Genomic DNA, 21,601 nt, shown 5'->3' with positions numbered 1-21,601 from the left:
AGTCCGAGTAGCAGATCTAATCTTTTCCATTTTTAAAAAATTCCCAGCAATGGAGCTCACATTGCTTCAGAGATCACTAAAAGCTTCAAATGCTTTTATACCCAGGTCTGATCTATGCCCTACTGCAGGGAGTCAGAAGAGAGTGATTATGCGTTACAGTACAGTTTTTGTTCTTGCGTTGTGGAACAACGCCTCCACACAGATATAGATGTCTTCTGTAAAAAAATGTGTCTGCTCATAGGTGAAGTCTAGACAGAATTTTAAATACATTTCACACATTTTTCTTTTATCTAGGATGATGTCAAATGTGAAGGACATGACAAGAACTAATGTAAGTGACTAGGACGAAGCATCTCAACAAAACCATAAGCTTTTTTAGAAAATCTGTGGCCTTGATTTGGAGTGCTTAGCTGTAATTACTGCTGTTGCATTTCAAACAAAAGTGTATATACATGATATATCGCTTGCAAGAACCTTATGCTGGCTCTGAAATACGAGGCTGGTGTGGAGGGTTAGGTGGCCACAGAGGCCTTGGAGGAGAATACCCAAGATGTTGGACACAAGTCATACATCTTAAAAGGTTATTCCACTAAATACTAAGGAAATAAAAAAAGAAAGAACATTGGACAAATTATTATCTGAAACATACTATTATTATTAGCTGCTTCATGCAGTTAATAGAGTCAGACATCATCATCATATAAAACCCTTTCTCTCTTATCCAAATTGCACCACACATTTACTCTGAAAGTCCGATAAACAGATGAGCAGTAATTACAAGGTCAGAATAAAAACGACAGACCACACCTTCACTGCATCAGTGTTTTCTCTGCAGCAACAGATACGGTTACATAACAAGGTTTAGACTGATAGTTAACATCCCAAAAGCACACACAACACAATGTTCTCCCTATTCTATTCCTCCTTTCCTGAATCACCCCTCCTCGCCCTCATATCCCCGCTCTTTCAGCTGGATCATGACTCTGCAGCTCAGCCTCTGCAGCATGACTCCACTTTCCTCTCTGCACCTCAATCAGCCTCTACGGCAAACCCCTGTCAGGTCCGAGAAATACTGAAGGGAGCCAGACAAACAGAAGGCACACGCACAGGCTCCATTAACCCAAAAGGTTTTCTCGGTTTCATATTTGTGTCAGATTCTGGTTAAGACCATCATTTGGATAATGCAGACACTCCACCCTAAATCATCTGCATTTAAAACAGGCAAACCCTCATAACCTTTTACAATCTAGAAATATATAAAAACCTTATCATGTTCTTCATCACTGCTTCTTAAATATGAGGTTTGATGCCTTCTCTTTTTACCAATACTTGATAGCAAACCCTTTTCAGGCAGTGCCCTTGTTCTCCATAAGTCACTGGGGAGCAATGTCAGCCAAACCGTACAGAGGTCTCAGCATATCACAGCTTATCTCTTTCATAACTGGTAATTGCTGCTGAAGATCGATCTTTTAAAACCCGAGTCATAGATGTGAGTCGGACTTTCAGGTTTTTAACTTCGTTCCTGCACGTTTTAGCCTTGGTAAAATCTCTCAAGTGAATGTACACCATCCTTCTCTGGCCTTTGTGAATGCATTTTCTCTGACAGGCATTAAATTTGTTGGAACAAATGCAGAATAACTGATCAGTTGCACCCAGAATGATTCAGCATAACACCATACTTTCTGAGAAAAGACCAGTCGTTGGTTTAATAAGTACAAGTGATTTCAAAATGCTGATCTGAAGTAAAATGACGTGTTTCTCAGTTTGATGAAGTAAACATGATCATTGGCTCAATAAAAGGTCAACAGTTTGATCTGAAGATTCCCAGTGGACCAGAGATGCTCCTGATATTCGGTGAGTCAAAATTAAATACAATTAGAGTGCAACTACCTAATCTTGTTCTCGTAGCATACTCTTTTAGATGCGGTGAGAATATGCTTATGACGGTTTATACTGATTTCTGTGCGACTGTGTATTTGATCCGAATGATTTTCATTGTTACTCTGACCTCAACTCAGAGAAAATAGTCAATGAGTCGTGCTCGGCCATGAGGCAGGCGTGCCCAGTCTTTGCTGCAGTTACACGTGCGAGTGTCATTAAAAGTCTTTATTTTTCTCTTCAGGTTTCTCTCGTAGTGGGGGGTGCAACGGAAAATACGCACTGAAGTAATTTTCCGAGGAAGCGCATGGAGACAATTCGCGGAGGGGTATTACATTAAAATGTCCAGTAAATGATTTAGGAGGTCACAGAGACATAAATAAGAGACAGCAAAACTGCTTGTGTCTGGGCAAAGAAAGTGGGGGAAAGGATTGCAGGGGTAGCAGGAGAAGAAGGTGATGCATGACTTTGCAAAAATTATAAGTACCTGACTTCTGGGGGCTGTGGATGACCGGTACGTAAATGGATGACATTAAACACCAGGAAGTATCTCCCAGTTAACATCTTTGAGGAAATCCGTAACACTAGCAGTGATAACAGGGAAGAAGGCTGGATTAACAGAACTATTTCTTGATGCGTGAGGTTGCCATCTTCAGAGGACTGTATCGTTCACTTCATTTTTATAGTAGTTGGCACCCTATGGCTGACCCACCAGGTACCTGACTCGATTAAACTATAAAGAGAACTTTGTGCCCGAGTCAGGTGGATTTTCTTTAAGGAAAATGCAATAACTATGGCGTCTCAGGTTATCCCCCTCAGCGGGGTGATGCAGTTTAATGTGCTTGGCTTGTGGTAAGAAGATGTCGGTTACTCCTGAGAGAAAGCTGCTAAAATCGGCTTGGCAATTAGTTGAGAGGGAAAATCTTGGTGATGTAGACAGAAAAACAAAACAAAACAAAACAAAAAAACCCACTGATCTTCTATGGACCATGGCTCTGTCTCAGCCCTGAACAACCACATCCAACACATAGATATTATAAGTCTGCGGGTGTGCTGCATGCGTCTATTTACAAACTAACATGCGCAAACAAATTTCTTCAGGTGACATTGGTGCTAGGACATATCGACAACTCACACAATCACACAATACCTGCTGACACCCGTTTCAGAACCAGGGTCTCATATGCACATAGCCAGAAATTTAATACAGTCATGGGAAGAAATGGGTTAATATACAAACATTCTGCAAAGAAATGCACCCCATGTGGATTTCCTTCTGTTTTTGCTTCACTGTCAAAATGAAATGTTGTGTAAACACTAAGATCAGTTTTTGCATGATTCTTTATGTGACGTAAGTCCACTTCACTAGCACTCCCATGTTTTATGTCTGCAAGATGCCAGACACTCAAAAGACAAATAAAAGAAAAAGACAACTTTACCAAATCCCGCAAGGACATCATTGTTTGCAGCAGCCATCTGATGTCAAGTTACAATTCAAGGTCCTGCTGGACATGTTACTGTTGTGTGACCATTAAGTGCGCAATACACTTAACACACAGCAGAAAGCTTTCAGAGTAACTGATGGTGGCTTTGCTACGAGTCAGGCCATCCATTTACATAATGCAGGGCTGGAGTAAACACTGTGATTACCAGGCTAGCCTCCAAAGTCTTTTATTTGTGGCCACAAATGCTGCATAAGGTGCAAACAGCAGAATAAATGGCAGATTAAATAGGAGTATTATTTTTCGTTCATCATCGCCGAGACACAAGGAAACAAATTTGTGACATATGTTTTTGGATTTCAGATGAAATTTTCATTTGCTCAGTAAACTGACAGATGGAGACTCTGCTCTAAAATTTGACAAACTGTTTATTGTGGAGGATCATTAGAATGTGTGGGATTTACGTTCATGCTGATAACATTTACTTTGTTAAATTAAAACCAGATCTACAACTGGTTTTTCTCTAGTGACCTTTATTTGACAGTTGTCAGACATACAAGTTGGATATTAGAGAACGGGAAGACATGCAGCAGAAGTCGGGAGTCGACCCATTATTTAGGTTGCACGCTTTACTCCCTGCACCACCGCAGCACCTCGAGCTCTACGTCAGCCTAAAGTAGCCCTACACATTGGCAGTTTATGGTGTGGTATTTGACTGTAGGACATCACAACTTGTGGGAATGCCACAAGGAAAAAAAAGTTTTCTCTGATCTAGATGTTTAATTTAGTGATAGAAGAGGTTAAATTTAGTATCACCTTTCAGTGACCAGTATATATTTAGCACTCGCTTTATGTGTATGTGTGTGCGCATTGCGTTCCTGTTTTGCCCAGCCATGTGTTCTTCCAGAACTTTCCTCATCCCTCATGTCCTTCTGTTTATAATCCACCTCTAATGTTAAGGTCCTGCTGAACATGTTACTGTTGTGTGACCATTAAGTGTGCAACACATTTAACACACAGCAGAAAGCTGTGAAAATGGGTTTAAATGCATTCACATCTCTGTTGGATCTGCTCTCTGACATTCTGAATAAGAAGACGGTTTAAATATTTTAGCATTACTCCAGATTTGCCTGGCCTAGTAGCACAATTTAAAAAAACCAGTGTGCAGTTTGTAATCTCCCCTTTGAACACAAGTTGAGAATGAGACTCAAGGAGGTGGAGTTTTGATGCTACGTTGTCCCAAATCAAACGCAAACACCTAACGGTGGTGACAAATACATGCACATTAACATGTCTTGTGCTTGTCACAAGGAGAGACGTTTTATGTTTTCCCAGTCAATGGACTGTGCTATGTGACGTACTAACCATACCATAACATTATCCTATGAACCTAGAACTAAAGGAGCCCCTGGAATGGTGCGGTGTGGCTCAGTTGCGTGGGCTGCTTTGACAATCTGTGCCACACGTGGAAGTGAGGCACCTAAGACTCCCCTATAGACGCTCTTTTTCCTGGCTGGTGAAGAAAACAACAAAACAGGCAGAGCTGGGGGATTTACAGTGATGGCCGACAAGTGAATGTAAATGAGCAGGTGATTTGTGTGGTGGCATATCCAAGTATTTGCATTATTGATTTTAGAATATTAACCCAGCTGATTAACAACAGCCAGTCCTAACAATAAATTATCTGCATATTCGTCGTTAAATCCCATTTGGCTGAGCCCTTTGGTATGTTTGTGTGCATGTGTTTGCAATCGATATGTGTCTGAGGTAACACGGCTTGGAGTTTGGCCACACAAATAAAGAATCGGATTTCTCTTGCTACTGAGACGTCCACAGTGGATCACTTATAAGAAATAGACCTATCTACGTTTGCTCACTCTCTGAGGTGGGGGAGGCCGAGAGTACCTACTGATGCATTGCAGATAAACTGCAGATCCCAGTGCAACCCCTCCCTTCCTTTCCTTCTTTTACTCCCCCCCTTCCACCTCCGATGTACTCAGTGACATCACTGCCTTCAAACCACCCACTGTCATCACCCCACACGGATATCTACAGCCTGCCACAGGCTGCCCACACCTGATCCTGTTGCCCTCACAAGTCCAACCAATCCATCTCAGAAAGCCGAGAAAACCTTAGCCCTTTAAACGACCGTGAAGAAATAAAGTTTTTCACTGCACAAGTAGCAAAACACTGTTTTACAAATCAGTTCGCTGTATAAAAGTTTCATTTTCTTTTAACTTTTGACATTTAAAATAATAATATTTGTAGACAGTTTTTGGACGACTTTTTATGTTACAACGTATTATTCAAAGCATTGAATAGTGTGTAACGGTAAAATTATAAAGGAGAATCAGTCTGGGATGTTTGGACATCTGAAGTATATTGCAAAGTTTATAGGCAAAATTAATGTTGCATTCATGCAAATGCAGCGTTTAGACAGTATGCTGCACTTTGAAACTTTCTACAGTTCAATTTTCAAATTTATGTTCTACATTTTTATTGACGATGGGAAAAGGTCACAGATGTGGCAGCTGCAATTTTTCAACTCACCTGCAGCCCATATGCAGTCTATATGCTGCATGCTGAGCCAGCCCTCCGTAGGCAAGAAGTTCCGGATCACTTGGCATCTGCTTAATGTTAATGTGCAAATTCAGTGTGAATATGTTGCACCACATCGTTGTGGCTTAGCCTAGTCAGCAAGCAAAGGAGCTAGTTTTCAAATAACTCAGTTTGAAAAGTGAACAATATTGGCATCTACTGGCTTCTCTTCTAATGTCAGCTGAAACGTTCAGTCTATGTGGTCCTAATGCATAAAGTGTTAGAGTTTACATATTTGTTTCACAGCCATGAACATCTGTAAAGTTATTTTAGACTGCAGGAAAAACTCCATGTGCTTAATAAAGCCATAGTTACACATTATTAATCACTGGACATATTTTATTAGGATAATTTCAGTTTGATGTTAGAGGTTGAAATTATGACTGTCGTATACAAAAGGAGAAAAGCTAAAACAATACACATGACAAGAAATACATTTCAAATTATTGTAAAATATACAAAAAAATGAACAAGTAAAAGCAAATTATTAATTTTAAAGCAGTACATACATAAACCCCTGGCAAGATCCAAGAATATAAAAACAGAAGTTTTTGATGCAGGACTGTTTAGAAATGCAACGACTGTATATATTAGTCAAATAAGTACATTTGTGGATCCACTAATGCAAAAACTGGTTCTTAAGTATGTAAATAAAGTTATGCATATAACCTGAAGGATTTGAACGATTGGATGAGTTAACCTTAACATTATAAATACTTTCTTTGTCTGCCTCGTGCTATTACTCTTCACTCTCAGCCTTATAGGTGCAATAATGCCTGAAGACACACAGTAGTTACAGTCTGGACACAATAACCTACTCTGTGGTGAAGGACACCTGCATAATGACTGCAGGCAAAATAAGACTGTGGTTTAACACAGTCAGCGCCACACACAGTTATGTGTGGTGAGAAATATAAAGGCAGTTTGATGCAGCTTTTGCACTAATATCATTACTGACTTGCCCATTTAATCATCTCTAAACACATTTGCACGTGTAAAGGGACGTTAGGCCCCCATGAGGTCAAAAGGAAGCACTGGACTGCTTCAATCCTGTTTTATTTATGACTTTATCAAATGTGTCCTTCCTTCCGCTCCACTGAGTCGCATCATCCCGTTTCTGCGCCTGAATATGTTTAAGACAAAGCAGGAAACCAGCAGCCAACAGTGGAAACATAACAGATAGCTTTTCAGAGCCTTTAATCAAGCTGTGTAAGCTTTATATCAAAACTTTAAATTAACTAAACCAAATAAAAATGAGCTTATTGTAGAAAAGAATATGGGAAGAGCTTATTTTTAACACTGAGAATTTACATGATATATTGCACTGATATAACCATTAATTTTATTTAGCTTGATAATGTTTAATTAATTTATTGTCTAAAACCTAATATCTGGACCTGATGTGCTGTTCAGAACAGCACACAAAGTGGAGATGAGGTTGTGTTGACTTTGAGGCCTACAAATGTGAATGCATATATTTCCGATCCCAGCAATACTTGGCCTTGACCCCAGTCAGAGGATTGATAGCCTCTCTACCCCCGTGGATGTGCATCTGCAGGTTACAGGCTGGGACGGATTGACACCGACTAGGATGGGCTTGTCTTAGCTGTTCGAGCTGGTTTCTGCTGCATTGCCTTTTTAAAACACTCCAACACTCCTGCAATGCGCTGAAGCATAGAACTGTTGTGTACTCACACACCCTCACTAACGTCATGTTCATCACGCCACCACTGCCCTTAATACATCCTACATGGAAAGCTGAACTAGACCTGAAATCCTACAGCTGGTAGCATGACATCGAAGAAAAGAAAAAGCAAGTCATGGGACAAAGGAAAAGGACACTGCAACATCAGCAACAGAGTGGCTTGTGGTGAAGTGTAGTAATTTACTACAGGTATCACAGCTTTAAAAAGACACACACACACACACACAGCGAGGAAGTCTCTCTCTCTCTCTCTCTCTCTCTCTCTCTCTCTCTCTTTGTATTTTAGCTCACTCGCTCTCATTGTCTGCCTTCCTGTCTCTGGAGCAATCTAAAATTGGCTAACCTTGATGCATTAGTTGTGCTTCTGAAACCTTCCAAGGGAATTCCAATGAGAGAACAGCAGGGGAATGCAGGTAGTCTTTGCTCTATGTGGAAAAAAATAGAAGAAAAAAAAGGACTAACTCAAATCTCAAAATCTGTATAATTCTTGGGAAACATTTATTCATCAATGTCTCATTAAGTAATTTTCCCATCTTGCTGATTTAGAAATAATTACACAACAAACATGTAGAAATAACATGTTTTTAAACACTTTACCTCTAACAACTACTAATGGTTTCACATTGATCCACGTGACCGAATAATGAACAAAGGCATCAAGACTGATGGTGATCAATAATCGGCTAATGAGGCCAAGCCTTCAGAGAAAACTCTCAGACAGCACAGCTTTAAAGGAAAGGGGGGGTGACATCGATTCCATGGTTACCCATAGTGCAAAGGTTGGATATGATGTTTCAACAAAGACAAAGTAAGTGTGTGAGTGTGTGATATTTCAGTGTTCCTCTAGTAGAGAAACATTTTTTGTGATCTTTAATGGAGGTTTTAAAATTGAAGAGCTGGTGAGCTCTGTTATTAAATCAGCCTTACCACCTTAGATTAGCAGATAAATAAAAGGCTACATAAAACATGGCACCCATCACATGGATCTAGAGAATAAAATGAATACTTAAGCACCATGATGGCTACGGTAATTCATTATTCTATGGTATTGATCAGAAATTATTGATCATCTGCAACTAGTGCAGAATGCAGTAGCCTGTCTTCTTACTTCTAGTGCAATTTGAATTGGTTGAATTGTTCATAACTTTGGTCTAGAGGACATCATCTCCAAGGTAAAATGTAACATAAGCAAGATTATGCTGTGGGAAGGCTTTTTCTCACCTGATACAGGGAAGTCTGCTAATGGCAAGAGAAACGGAGCTACATTTTGGTCATAATCCAGAATCTGTGGTGAAATGTGAACAACGCTGTCTACAGATATGCCTTAACCACTTTGACTAAGTGTAAACTATTTATGCCCTAACCAGTTGCAACTGTAATTATCGTGAAAGTCGGTCCTAAAAGTTAGTAATTCAAGAGGGCTTAACATATACATATATACAGTTTTTATGTGGCTGCACACCACATAACAACTGTACATATGTTCGCCTAACCTTGATTTGAGTCACTGAACTAACAAGATAAGTGAAGCAGAGCTGCTTGCAGACCTTGGCTCAGCAGTAGTCAGCAGAATCGCAAAGCTGTGATGGAGTGCTCTTTTGTTGTCGATATTCTGTGATACGGAAATGCTGCCGTTTCCCTCAGCGGGGAATCGACTGACAGCTGACTGTCGCTGTCTGTGGTGCTGAACTGATCGGAACGAGTCAGCGGTTGTAATTTGGATAGAACGCAAGAGGACAGACACATCCCCTCACTGTCTCTGAGTTTATTCTAAATCCCACACCCACGTAGCTCATCTGAGCCACGTGGTTCAGACTGAGCAGGGTCCCAGGACCATCAGCTGACGCTCCTTTCTATCCCCTCCCTTCCTTCATAGGACGAAACAAAACAGCTTGGACATGCCGTGTTAGAGGCAGAAGCTCCGGTATATAAGGAGAAGACGGAGGCTCTCTCAGTCGCTGTGAAAGCCATACACCCCTCACCTGCTCGCACACACACACACACGCACACACACATTGACACCCGCACGCCTCTGCACCGCCAGCACTGTCTCCCTTCATTCCCGTGTGCATCTTCTACTTTAGTCTGACCGGATGAGTTACCCGGTGGACACGATAGGAAGTCCCTTCAGGAGAGTTATGGATACAAGAACAACCAGTTACGGCTACGGCCGCCCCAGCGGCACCCCCTCAAGCGGTTTTCGCTCCCAGTCGTGGTCCCGGACAAGCCCGGGCTCCACCATGACCGCATCCTACAAGAGGACCGTGAACGCACCAGCTCCCCGGGCGTACGGCTCAACTGTGCTGAGTTCCGCCGACAGCGTTGATTACAGTCAAACCTCGATCCTTAACGGTGACTACAAACGATCTAACGAGAAAGAACAACTTCAGGGGCTCAACGACCGGTTTGTCGTGTACATCGACAAGGTGCACTACCTGGAGCAGCAGAACAAGCAGATCGAGGACGAGATCCAGGCGCTGCGGCAGAAGCAGGTGTCCCGCAACCAGCTGGACGACCTCTACGACCTGGAGCTGAAAGAGCTGCGCACCGTTCTGGAGCAGATCCACCGCGACAAGGCGCAGATCCAACTCGACACCGAGCACATCGAGGAGGACATCCAGCGGCTCAGGGACCGCTTCGAGGAGGAGGCTCGAATCCGCGAGGAGACGGAGGCCATCATTCGCGTCCTGAAGAAAGACACAGGTGATTCGGAGTTGGTGAAGTCCGAGTTGGAGAAGAAAGTTCAGTCGCTGCAAGACGAGATCGCCTTCATCCGCAACAACCACGAGGAGGAGGTGAGCGACCTCATCGCGCAGATCCAGGCATCCCAGGTGACCGTGGAGAGGAAGGACCTCCAGAAGACCGACATCACAGAGGCTCTGCGGGAAATACGCACCGAATTGGAAGGCCACTCCAACCAGAACCTGCAGCAGGTGGAGAATTGGTTCATGTGCCGCTATTCCAAGCTCACCGAGGCTGCGGAGCAGAACAAGGACGCGATAAAGTCCGCCCGGGACGAGATCGCCGACTACAGGCGCCAGCTCCAGGCGAAGACAGTGGAGCTGGAGTCCGTCCGCGGGATGAAGGACTCCCTGGAGCGGCAGCTGAATGATATTGAAGACCGGCACAACAGCGACCTGGCCAGCCTACAGGTACGGAGACACTCCGAACAGAGTTATTTATAGAGAATAACATGGAAGGAAATATTTTTGAAATTTGAGGAACTGTCTTAATGTGTGTGTACGATAAGATATTATGTTTTGGAATAATTTAATATTCACTGTTTTGTCATTTGTTATTTGACACATTTAAACAAAACTCATTTCCCCCCAAAAACACCAAAATTGTAACACATCACACATGTTCAATTGTTTTTTTCCCCGCTGCATCATGACTGCAGGACTTTCCTGTTTCTTTATGAGCTTGGGAGATTTCCAGCTGGTTAAAGGCAGACTGCAGTGCACTCTCTTTCCCCCTCCCGTCTCCCTTGCTGAGTCAGAGGCATGGATCGATGCCTTCATTGGTTCTGTCCTTGCATCACACCGCTCAGAGTTTGGGGGAGGGTGGGGGCGGCGGAGGCTACCCTTGAAACAGAGGCTCAGCATCTCTAGAATGCTGAATTGCGTCAGAATATATTAGACCAACACCCTCAGTCAAGGCAAAAGTCGAAGGAGTTTTACTGCAGTGGAAGCTCAGATAGAAAACTGAGAAAGTCCCAAGGACACAACAGGTTGTGCATAAGAGAATAGCGCCGTCACTCTAAACCAGTTGCTTTTTCTTTGTTTTTTTGTTTTGTTTTGCTGTCTTAGGAGACAATCCACCAGCTGGACAATGAACTGAAGAGCACCAAGTGGGAGATGGCTCGTCATCTCCGTGAGTACCAGGACCTGCTGAACGTCAAGATGGCCCTGGATATTGAAATTGCTGCATACAGGTATAGTATTGTAACATTGCTCCTAATTCTCTCATGGCACAAACCAGAATTTAAATGACCAATAAATGGTCTGTTTCCAACCAGGAAACTCCTTGAGGGAGAGGAGACCCACTTCAGCAGTTTCCCATATCGCCAGCCCGTCACTCCTAGTAAAATCTCAAAACCTAAATCTGAGGCCACAAAGCTGAAAGTGCAACACAAGTTTGTGGAGGAGATCATCGAGGAGACACGGGTGGAGGACGATAAGGTGGACATTGATGAGGCTCTGGCAGAGATAGCACAGGAGCTCTCCGCTGCACCAGGAGAAGGAGGCGAGGAGGAAGAAGGGGAAGAGGAGGGGGGAGAGGAAGAGCAGGATGCTGAGGAAGAAGCAGCGGAAGAAGAGGAAGTTGTAGCTGCCACCGAAGCCAAAGTTAGTGCTAGCGCTCCTTCTAAGGATGAGGATGAGGAGGAAAAAGGTGACGATGAGGGAGAAGAAGGTGAGGGTGAAGGTGATGAAGGAGAAAAGGAGGAGGAAGAAGGGGAGGGAGAGGATGAAGAAGATAAGGGGGATGAGGCACAGGAAGGTGATGAAGAGGGTGGAGAAGGAGGAGAGGAGGAAGAAGTTGAGGAAACAGTGTTGTGCTCCAAAGCTCCAGAGTCCAAAGCCTCTCCTGACAAAGAGAAGGGTGGAGAAAAAGAAGGAAGCGCAGGGGAAGAGGAGGAGGCCGGAACCGAAGAGGAGGGTGCTGAAAAAGAAGAGGAGACCGCAGATGACAAACCATCACAGAGTGTAGACGAGAAGGAAGAAAAAGATGAAGCAGAGAAGGACAAAGAGGAAGATGAAAAGGAGGTAAAAGACGAGAAAGCAGATAAAACTGAAAAAGCTGTTCCAAAGTCAGAAGCTTCAAAAACTGAGGCCAGCAAGGAAGAAGCCCCAAAACCAGAGGGATCAAAGTCCCCAAAGTCTGAATCCCCAAAACCAGGTTCTCCCAAGTCTGAATCACCTAAACCAGGTTCCCCAAAGTCTGAATCCCCAAAACCTGGTTCCCCCAAGTCTGAATCACCTAAGCCTGGTTCTCCCAAGTCTGAATCACCTAAGCCTGGTTCTCCCAAGTCTGAATCACCTAAACCAGGTTCCCCCAAGTCTGAATCACCCAAACCAGTTTCTCCTAAAACTGAATCTCCAAAATCAGAGTCTCCTAAAGCTGAGTCCCCCAAGTCTGCTTCTCCAAAGCTTGAATCACCCAAAGAAAGCTCACCCAAGGCAGAATCCCTAAAGCCTAGCTCCCCCAAATCTGACTCCCCCAAGTCTGACACCACCAAAGCTGAGGCTCCCAAAGAGGACAAATCAGAAAAGAAGAGTGATTCAACAGAAGATAAAAAGGTAGAAAAGAAAGATGTTGCCATGAATGGTGAGGTAGAGAAGAGCAGCCCAGAGGAAAAAGAGAAGAAAGATGCAGATGTGGTTTCTAACGGTGTAGATGAGAGCCCTGTTAAGGAAGACGGCAGCCAGAAAGTGGTGATCACTAAGACCGTGGAGACAATCACCACTGGAGAAGACGGATCCAAGCACGTCACAAAATCCATTACAGTGACAGAAACGGTGAAAGAGGTGGAGGAGGTGCTACAGGAGAAGCTGGTTTCCACCAAGAAGACAGAGAAGCAGTCTACCCAGTCTGTCAAGCAGGTGGCAGAAGCCGAATGAGCAGACTCTGGATGGCTTAGCTAAAGCAGAAGGAGAGGAGGGGGCAATCGTGAGAGGGGCATAAGCTAGAGGAGAGAACATAAGCAATCTACAAAGAACTAACGTAACAATGAAATCCATACAGCTAGAGCGATGTAACGAAACCACACTAAAAGCAAATAATAGAGAGAAGCCAAAATAAAACATGACAAACTTCAAACATGCATGTTGACTGAAAGCTTTAAAAGCGAGCTTCGCCGCCGATGCAGCGAAGAGCAAGCGACTGAGACATTTTATCCTCTTTTAGGTTCTTTCTGCTTTTATAAGGTGATCCCGGGAGTAGGAAGAAGGGACGGGGTATCTGCATGCTAGCTCAGAAGAGTGGAGCACTTTCCTCTCTTATCTGTTTGTTTGGTAGAAATGCACTTTAAAGAGATAACTTAACATGAGACTGTTGAGGAGATGTTTGAGTTAAAGTAGTGGGGGTGGGTGTGGGCAGGCGGAGGGTCCTCGGCGCAGACATGCACTCTACTGAAGAAGCCTTACTTGACTTGTGAAGATGCCATCTGAGCCAGAAACAGTAACAAACAATAAATACGAAACATGAGTCGGAGAAACACATAACCACACCAGTATACATCCAGTAACTGAAGCAATGACAGCTTAACAAATCTGAGAAAACTCCTAGCCTTAAACATGCTTTTTATCACTATCTGTTATGTTTACCTGAGAGCAACTTAGACAAATGTACTTGTGCATCCTTGTATGCATAGAATGAACTTGAATTTGATTACAGGAATAAATGAGGTGCTACTGTTTGCAGTCCCATAACTTTACTCATCTTGAACTATTTCCCAGCAGCCTTTGCTCAATAAATATCATAACAAAACCAAAAGAACATCGTCTCTTGTCCTTTTTGTACTCATACTAGGTTATTTTTTCAATGGTTTCTATTTCATATTATAATACATATTTTACTCTTTTACTCTTTATTTTAATATAAATAATGACTTTAAATGAAGTTTTTTTTTAGATATGAAGGACTATTTTTTTCTATAAGTCTAAAAATAAGCCCAATAAGACATGATTGACTTGATCACAGGGAAAGTAAATGTCCACACATTAGTCAGCAAAAAGTGTGTAAGACTCTGCATTTAAAAAAACAAAAGAAAAACCACAAAGACAACCTTGTATTGCCTATCTGATTAAGACTGTGGCAGCCTATCCATAGTTATATTAATGCATAAGTTAGTAGACATTATTGATACAGACTTTTAGAAAAAATAAATCAATAGATGGCTGATAGTCCATAACAGACTGTAAAGGTTTATAACATAGTTCAATTGTTTCTTTGCTTTTTGTCATGCATATAAGTTTCAGAGTGTCCAGGTAAGGTAAGGTAATTTTATTTATATAGCATATTTTCAGCAACAAGGCAAATCAAAGTGCTTTACATGAGTTAAAAAAAAAACAAACAAAATAACAAATAAAAGGAAAGAAAAAAAGAGGAAAGAAAACTAATCTAATGTTCTAAAATATGTAAACTAGGTGCTCCTGTTCAGGGTTGCTAAGTATCTAATACCATTTCTAAATAGTGAGTACTCTACAGTTTCTGATAAAATAAGTTAAAGAGTGACTGCTCTAATTCCTTTTCTGGGTTAAAGTGAGTGAACAAACAATTCTAAGTTTGTTCTAAATCAAACAAATTATCAGGGAAGTTTAAGCTAAGTGGGTAAGAGTAGCAATTTACAATAGCTGATTTCACATTCTATGCAAAACAGATATAGAAACCAACTTGGCTTTAAACGAAAAAAAAAAATTTCCCCCTTAACAGAAGAAGGATTTGTTCCACACTTGGCAACAATAATTGCTAACAAGCATTTGCAAAGGGAATAAATGGCTATCGGTCGTTTATATCATTGGATACATTTTGGTCCACTTTTCTTTGCTAAACTGTTTTAATTCAGACTCATTAGAAGGTTCTTCCAGCATAAACGGCCCGTGGAAGGTCACACCACAGCTTTTCGATTGGATTCCTAAATTTCCTTTTCTTTTCATAGTTGGGTGAGCTAGGGGGAATTAATTGGTGGATAGATATTCTTCTGCATACTGTGGTAAAGACTGAAAATCAATGCATCATTAATTGCAGCAGGTAGAACAAGTCCAGAAGCAGTAAATCAGCCCTAGATCAACACACTACCACAACCATGTTTGACAGTATGATTTATCTTTTCTGATATGGTTTTAATTTAATTGTCTACTGCAAGTAAGACATATTATTGGTCATAATGTTTTTTTAAACTAAGCAATTCAATTTAATAAGGAACTAAACCTTTTTATTTTTATGGCCTAACAGCAGCCAATCAGAGTGGAAAAAATATTCTTATTTTGTGCCATTTTCTAGTTGTTAAATATTCCACAAAATGACCAGATAAAAGATGAACAACATGCCAGTTTAAACTTGGATCTATTTGCAAAACGACTGAGCTCTGCAGCATTAAAACATGGATAGAACTGTAACTACATTAATCATAACTCTTCTTCTCTTCAGTGTTTGTCAGTTTCTGGTGGTGCAGCTCTGTGCTGCCTTCAGGAGAATGGGACATCAGAGTATCATCCATAAAACTTCACCCACATGGCATTTATTGTGTAAACCAGAGCTTTCAGTGGAAAAACAAAAGTTCCAGATCCTTTTAATGTCATACAAATATGAGACTGAAACATGGATTATATATTTATATAGACTTGACTATTGATTTATAGATTAATAATTTTACTGGACAGAAATTACAAAGAACAAATCTGGTTCTTAATCAAATCCTAATGAGTCAAATTGAAAGTGTCATGGAGTCATCAGCCTCATGACAATAACACTGACATGAAAAATAATATTGAAGAAATAAATATATCAAATCTAATTAAAAACATAAATAAGTGATAAGTTCTTTACTGTTATGGTCTGTAAGATATATTTATTCTCAGTACTAGATGTGGTCTCAACAAACCCCTAACATTTCAACAATACTATTTTACCTTTTATCTGGAAAGAGTGTTCTTGCCATACAGTCCTGTGTATTAATTATTGCTCGAAAAGGTCTTGACATACCAGTTTATTCCTCTGTATTTACTTTAGTTTTTTAGTTTATTCTTGCATTTTGTTCTTCATTCATTTCCATTTAGTTTCCTTTGATTAATATTATCCTCTCTTGGTTTATTGCTATGTCCACTTTAGTTTCTTTCCTGTTGCTAAATTAATTTGATCGTTTATTGACCATCAGTAATCTTCACTCATCACCTGCTGCGCCGCCTAATCAACACGTGATGTGTTTCACATCACGTGTTGATTTTTTACTGTTCAGCGTCAGATTCTCTGTTTTTATGCCATAATTCACATCTAGTTCGTCGCTTCGTTTTATGTCCCGCTTCTCCTGTTTCAGAGTTTTGCGCAATGTGAACGATTTTTTTTAAACCCCTAAGGTGCAGGGCGGTCGGGAAGCGTATCGATGGGGAAAAGGCAGACTGACATAAACCTTTTAAAAATACGGAAACAATTTCTGCATTCTGATTATTGAAATTTAAAAGTGCTGTGTTGTTCTATCACCCTCGTTTCATACCGGACCACTTACAGCACCGGTGTTAATGCTATAAAATGGACGCTCTCTATCGTGGAATCACCCATGGAGGGATTTCATTATTTAAATGGGTTCATTTTTCAGAGGGATACACAGTGAGGGTATCGTGATTTTAGCTACCAGTAGCAGGAGGACGGAGCTGCGCCAAGAAGCTAACAGAAGCTAACAAACACTGAATAGAAGAAGAGCTGCCATCGATACAGTTGCAGCCAAGCATGTTTTAATGTTACACAATACAGTTTTACCAAGTTGCTCAAAGTCTAAACTGGCATTGTTATGCATTTAAGGTGTGAGTTTACCTTCGACCAAACGCCCCCCAAAAGCATCCCAGCGCCCCCCTTTAGTAAAAATGTCCGCCAGCGCCCCCTGCCGTCCTCTGAACGCCCCCTGGGGGGGCGGTACCGCCTACGTTGAGAACCGCTATTCTAAATGGAGTATGTGTTTTTTCTCCCACCAAAACTTGATTAGAAAATAAAAGAAACAATTTTTCCCATTAACCTAATTTGCATAGATGTAGATATTTCAGATTTTTTGTAAACACAATACTAATGTCTTAATTGTACCTAAACAAATTATAAGATCTCTATAAATTAATCTATTTCAAATGTGACAGCAGGTTTGAGATTTATAGAACAGGGTTTCCACTAAGCCTCGTTGATGCTACTTTGGGAAACTGACTTGTTGTTGGAGTATTAGTCAGCTCAATGACAAGACACCTGTCTTATACAGGTGAATAATATTGATTGTTTACAACGTCACAACAGCATCCTACTTCTAGAAATATGAACTTTTGCTTTCATTTTGGTTAAGTAGTGACTTTTGCTATATTTGTGTCTTGTGTGTAGTTTACGTGTATTAAGTGATTTAAAAAACTATCTCCTCTGCAGGATACGTAAGTGGTTACCAACTTAATCAGCAAAAAGGCTTTCAGATTTTTCATCACAATGGAGGGTCATCAGCTTGACCGAATCTTGCAACTTTAAGTTTTCAAAGAGTCACCAATAACACAAAACCCTGGGTGTATTTTTTATTTTTATTTTTTATCATTGGAGCTCAGATATTCTGTCTCATTAAAACAGGAAGTTTCACCATTTTAAAATGCATTTTTAACATATATTGTAAGTGATGATCTGAAAGATACAGACAGAAATGTACTTAAATGAAAGAGTTCTGATCGCTGTGGAAGTTCAAAATTTGAACAGAGGCCAAAATAACCCACACACATGGAGTCAAGAGGCATTTCTTTATTTATTCACCCAAAACACAAACACTCAAGTTAGCATTCAGCAGTTATACATCTTACAGACATGAGGAACTGTGCAGTCAGACTTTAATGGTTTATTCTTGATATTGGGAAGCAGTTTAGATTGACTTGTTGCTGTAAATGGCTATCAGACTGTTTTATTGAGCACCATGTTACCAAGCAGCATTGCCAGCGTCTTATCTTGTCTTATCTGATTAATGAGCTGAGATTTTCACAGTCGCAACCAAAGAATTTACTTTTTCCCTGTTGTGCTTTTCTCTTCAGCAGGCTCGGGTTTGGCTGTTTTTTCTTCGACTTTCTCCTTTTTGGCGTCGTCTTTCTTTGGAGCAACTTCTTTGACATCAGGTTTGTCCTCCTTCTTGGCATCAGCCTTCTCGGCTTTCTCTTCGCTCTTTTTAGATTCTTTTTTCTCCTCCTTCTCGTCACTCTTTTTGGATTCTCCCTTTTCCTCTTTCTCTTCACTCTTTTTTGATTCTTCCTTCACCTCTTTCTCTTCGCTGTCTTTAGATTCTCCCTTCTCCTCTTTTTCTCCATCTTTGGCCTTTTCATCTTCATCCTCTGTTGCTGCTGTTTTTTCCTCCTCTTGTTCTTCTGCATCTCCTCCTTCATCTTTCTCGTCCTTCTCTCCCTCAGCCTGTTCAACATCTTCATTTTGCTCCTCTCCATCACCACCTGAAAAAAAACGCATTAAGTTTTCAAATTATCCTTAGTCTTAATTATTGAGTTTATAAATATTGAAGATAAAAGCATTAACCTTCTTCCTCTTTAACCTCTTCATCTTCCTCCTTCGCTTCCTCTTCTCCTTTCTCCTCCTGCTCTCCACCCTCTTCTTCCTCTTCTTTCTCCTCCTGCTCCTCTTCCTCTTCTTCTTTCTGCTCTTCTCCACCCTCCTCTTCTTCCTGCTCCTCCTCCTCTTCTCCCTTTACCTCCTCAGCCTCCTCTTCCTCCTCCTCTTCCTCTGCAGGGGGGCTGGCCTCTGCTTGCTGGGCGTGGCTGGCAGAGATTATGCCCTCAGTGGTGCTGGAGCTAAGCAGGCGGGAGGTCATCAGGTATGAGGTGCCAGAGCTCAGACTGGAGAGCATGGGCCGGGCAAAGGAGTGTGCCACCATACTGTGGCTGTACAGGGAGGCCACGCCCCCAGGAACCCCAACACTGAAGCGAGACTCCTCCCCTTCCAGAAGCTTCCTGTTTCAGTCAAAAAAAAACATGGAAGAGGTAAATTGTCTCTTGTCATTATTGAAACTAAGATTTTTAATAGTTTCTAATTAAATGTAAATAGTATTTGTTAGAATTGATTCATGGTATAATTTCAATATTAGTTTTTTCAATTGTAAATTATTTTGTTCAATGTTTACATATGTGATGTAAATGAAATTCAAGTACATGAATAAATACATACCGAAAAACACATTGTGTATAATTATTTAATCAAAAGTAAAAAAATGAAAAAAAAATAAAATAAAACAATTTTTATGTCTTCATCATCTACCTTATTAATATTAGACAATAGTAGTTTAATTTTATGCAACAAAAAAAAAGCCATTATGTCAAATTAAATAGAGCCTAGCACGTCAGTTAACCTGTATAGTTAATGAGTTACAAATACTCATTGTATCCATAGCAGGGCTAGCCCCGCCCACTCACTGTGATAGGCTGACCAATTAATTAATTTCACAATAATCCACAGATAAAATTATTTTTTAAAAATAACAAATCAAAATTGTAAGCAATTATTTTCACATTTTATAATGTATTAAACTAATTAAATGTTTAAAGAATTTGAGATATTTATTATTCAGTGCATACAATTCTACATATTTATTAAAATAATTTATTATGTATATTAATATGTATTTACTTTATGCTGATTTGTGGTACCGCTATTACAAAATGATAGAAGTTGAACATAATGTCTTCAAAGTTTCGAATCTGCTCTTTTAAATGAAAACATCTGATAAGAATAAGCTAAGTTAGGGTTAGGGTTCAAAGACGACTTTAACTTGATTAATCAACACTCTGATGCATCTATGCATCTGTATTTGAATCTCACCTGTATGCTGCGATTTCGATATCCAAAGCCATTTTGACATTCAGCAGGTCTTGGTACTCCTTGAGGTAGCGTGCCATTTCCTGTTTGGTGCCCCTCAGCTCATTCTCCAACTCTCCAATTGTGTCCTGAATAGAAAAGCAAGGTGAGTAACCTAAATATAAGATCTGCATAAGCATCACACTACAGCATACCTGTACTTACATGCATAGCAGCTATCTCTGCACTCTGCTTCTCCTCCATCTCGTGCAGCTGCTTCTCCAGGGACACATTTAGGCCTCTGCATGCATCAATCTCCAGTATGCGGGCCTGCAGCTGACGGCGGTACTCTCCTGCTTCATCCTTTGAACTTTTAACTGCACTGCTGTGCTGAGCCACAGTTTCCGTCAGGGAGCCCACCTTCCCCCTAAACCACTCCTCAGCCGCCTGCATGTTCCTTGCAGCCAGCCTCTCGTACTGGGATCGGATGTCCCTGAGAGCGCCGGACAGATCCGGAGCAGCAGCTTCAGATTCAACTGCTACCTGGACCCCCAGCTGGACCTGAGCCTGAAGTTCAGCCACCTCCCCCTCATGGATCCTTTTGAGGAAGGTCAATTCGTCCAGCAGGGTTTCAACACCTTTCTCCAGCTCGGCCATTCCTAAGGCGGCCTCATCTGCCTCGCGACGGGCCTCCATCAGCTTGCCCTCAGCCTCTTCCCGAGCCAACATCTCCTCCTCATATCGACCCTGCAGTGAATTCAGGGTTTGTTCCAGCCTCTCCCTTTGGCCAAGGACAGTCTGCTGCTCTGCTCTTGCTTCATCCACAGCCGCTCTCAGAGTTCTGGCCTCTTGCTCGTACAGTGCTCTGAGACGAGATGGCTCAGCATGCCTTTGTCGCAGCAGCAGCAGCTCTGCCTCCAGAGCACGGTTCTGCTGCTCCAACTCACGCACCCTCTCGATGAAGCCTGCAAAGCGGTCGTTGAGTTCTTGCAGCTGGCCGCGCTCCTGTGTGCGTACGGCTCGGAAGTCGGAGCTGATCTGGGCTGCCTGGCTGAGCTCCCGCTCCAAGGAAGAGGCCGGGGAGGAAGAGGAGAACAACACCCGGCTGGGGGAGGAGTACTGCAGACGGGAGGAAGATTGAGGGGACGCACGGGAAGAGTAGCCGGCATGGGTCCTCCCTCTCACCACCACCCGAGAGGTGGGCTCCACATACAGGTGTTTGTACAACGAGGAGGCATAGTAGGGGTCATATCCGATGCTACTCATGGCTGAGTGTTGGAGGGACTTGCTGCTCTTCCCTCTTCTCTTTGTGTCTGTGTGGGTGGGGAGGTGTGTAGAGGGCTCAGCTTTAAGCCCCGACTGCTTGCTGCAGCGGCAGGCTGAGCTTTTATAGCAGGACAGAGTCTGACGCAAGCACTTTCTCCAAACTCTGACAATGCAGCCTCTCTAGGCTTTC

The 21,601-nt window shown here is 41.8% G+C and overlaps 3 protein-coding genes across 8 annotated transcripts in view; 1 reads left to right on the top strand and 2 right to left on the bottom strand.

Moving 5' to 3' along the window:
* The window catches only part of ank1b (ankyrin 1, erythrocytic b), a 97,896-nt gene extending 89,846 nt beyond the window's left edge, over positions 1–8,050 (bottom strand). For 2 of the 6 annotated variants that reach the window (XM_081613516.1, XM_081613518.1), the window contains exon 1: positions 7,967–8,041. The gene's annotated coding sequence lies outside the window, so the exon portion shown is untranslated. Of the gene's footprint in view, positions 1–7,966 lie in introns of all 6 variants that reach the window. The other 4 variants (XM_081613521.1, XM_081613520.1, XM_081613517.1 and 1 more) reach the window with 4 other exon arrangements.
* A 1,453-nt stretch (positions 8,051–9,503) lies between these two features.
* Positions 9,504–14,121, top strand: nefma (neurofilament medium chain a). The gene is made up of 3 exons (XM_008423906.3): positions 9,504–10,775; positions 11,433–11,557; positions 11,642–14,121. Exons 1-3 carry the CDS (start codon positions 9,717–9,719, stop codon positions 13,242–13,244), a joined length of 2,787 nt encoding a protein of 928 aa, XP_008422128.1. The 5' UTR covers positions 9,504–9,716; the 3' UTR covers positions 13,245–14,121.
* A 3,963-nt stretch (positions 14,122–18,084) lies between these two features.
* On the bottom strand, positions 18,085–21,496 carry nefla (neurofilament light chain a). The gene is made up of 4 exons (XM_008423907.3): positions 20,371–21,496; positions 20,170–20,294; positions 18,874–19,304; positions 18,085–18,791 (listed from the first exon to the last, which is right to left on the bottom strand). The coding sequence occupies exons 1-4, from the start codon at positions 21,409–21,411 to the stop codon at positions 18,352–18,354; spliced, it is 2,037 nt and encodes a 678-aa protein (XP_008422129.1). The 5' UTR covers positions 21,412–21,496; the 3' UTR covers positions 18,085–18,351.
* Positions 21,497–21,601: the final 105 nt, after the last annotated feature.

The sequence above is a fragment of the Poecilia reticulata genome, chromosome 12, assembly GCF_904066995.2.
Source record: "Poecilia reticulata chromosome 12, P_reticulata-male-v2, whole genome shotgun sequence".
Classification (NCBI taxonomy): Eukaryota; Metazoa; Chordata; class Actinopteri; order Cyprinodontiformes; family Poeciliidae; genus Poecilia; species Poecilia reticulata.
The sequence above is the reverse complement of the archived record's forward strand: the minus strand, read 5'-3'. Positions and strand labels throughout refer to the sequence as shown.

Bases quoted from the DNA above. Each gene is read 5' to 3' on its own strand.
- nefma (XM_008423906.3), top strand. From the start codon at position 9,717: ATGAGTTACCCGGTGGACACGATAGGAAGTCCCTTCAGGAGAGTTATG. The intron at 10,776-11,432 runs GTACGGAGACAC...TTGCTGTCTTAG, and splicing joins GCGACCTGGCCAGCCTACAG to GAGACAATCCACCAGCTGGA. The intron at 11,558-11,641 runs GTATAGTATTGT...GTTTCCAACCAG, and splicing joins ATTGAAATTGCTGCATACAG to GAAACTCCTTGAGGGAGAGG.
- nefla (XM_008423907.3), bottom strand. From the start codon at position 21,411: ATGAGTAGCATCGGATATGACCCCTACTATGCCTCCTCGTTGTACAAA. The intron at 19,305-20,169 runs GTGAGATTCAAA...TGACTGAAACAG, and splicing joins ATCGAAATCGCAGCATACAG to GAAGCTTCTGGAAGGGGAGG. The intron at 18,792-18,873 runs GTTAATGCTTTT...GTTTTTTTTCAG, and splicing joins AGAGGTTAAAGAGGAAGAAG to GTGGTGATGGAGAGGAGCAA.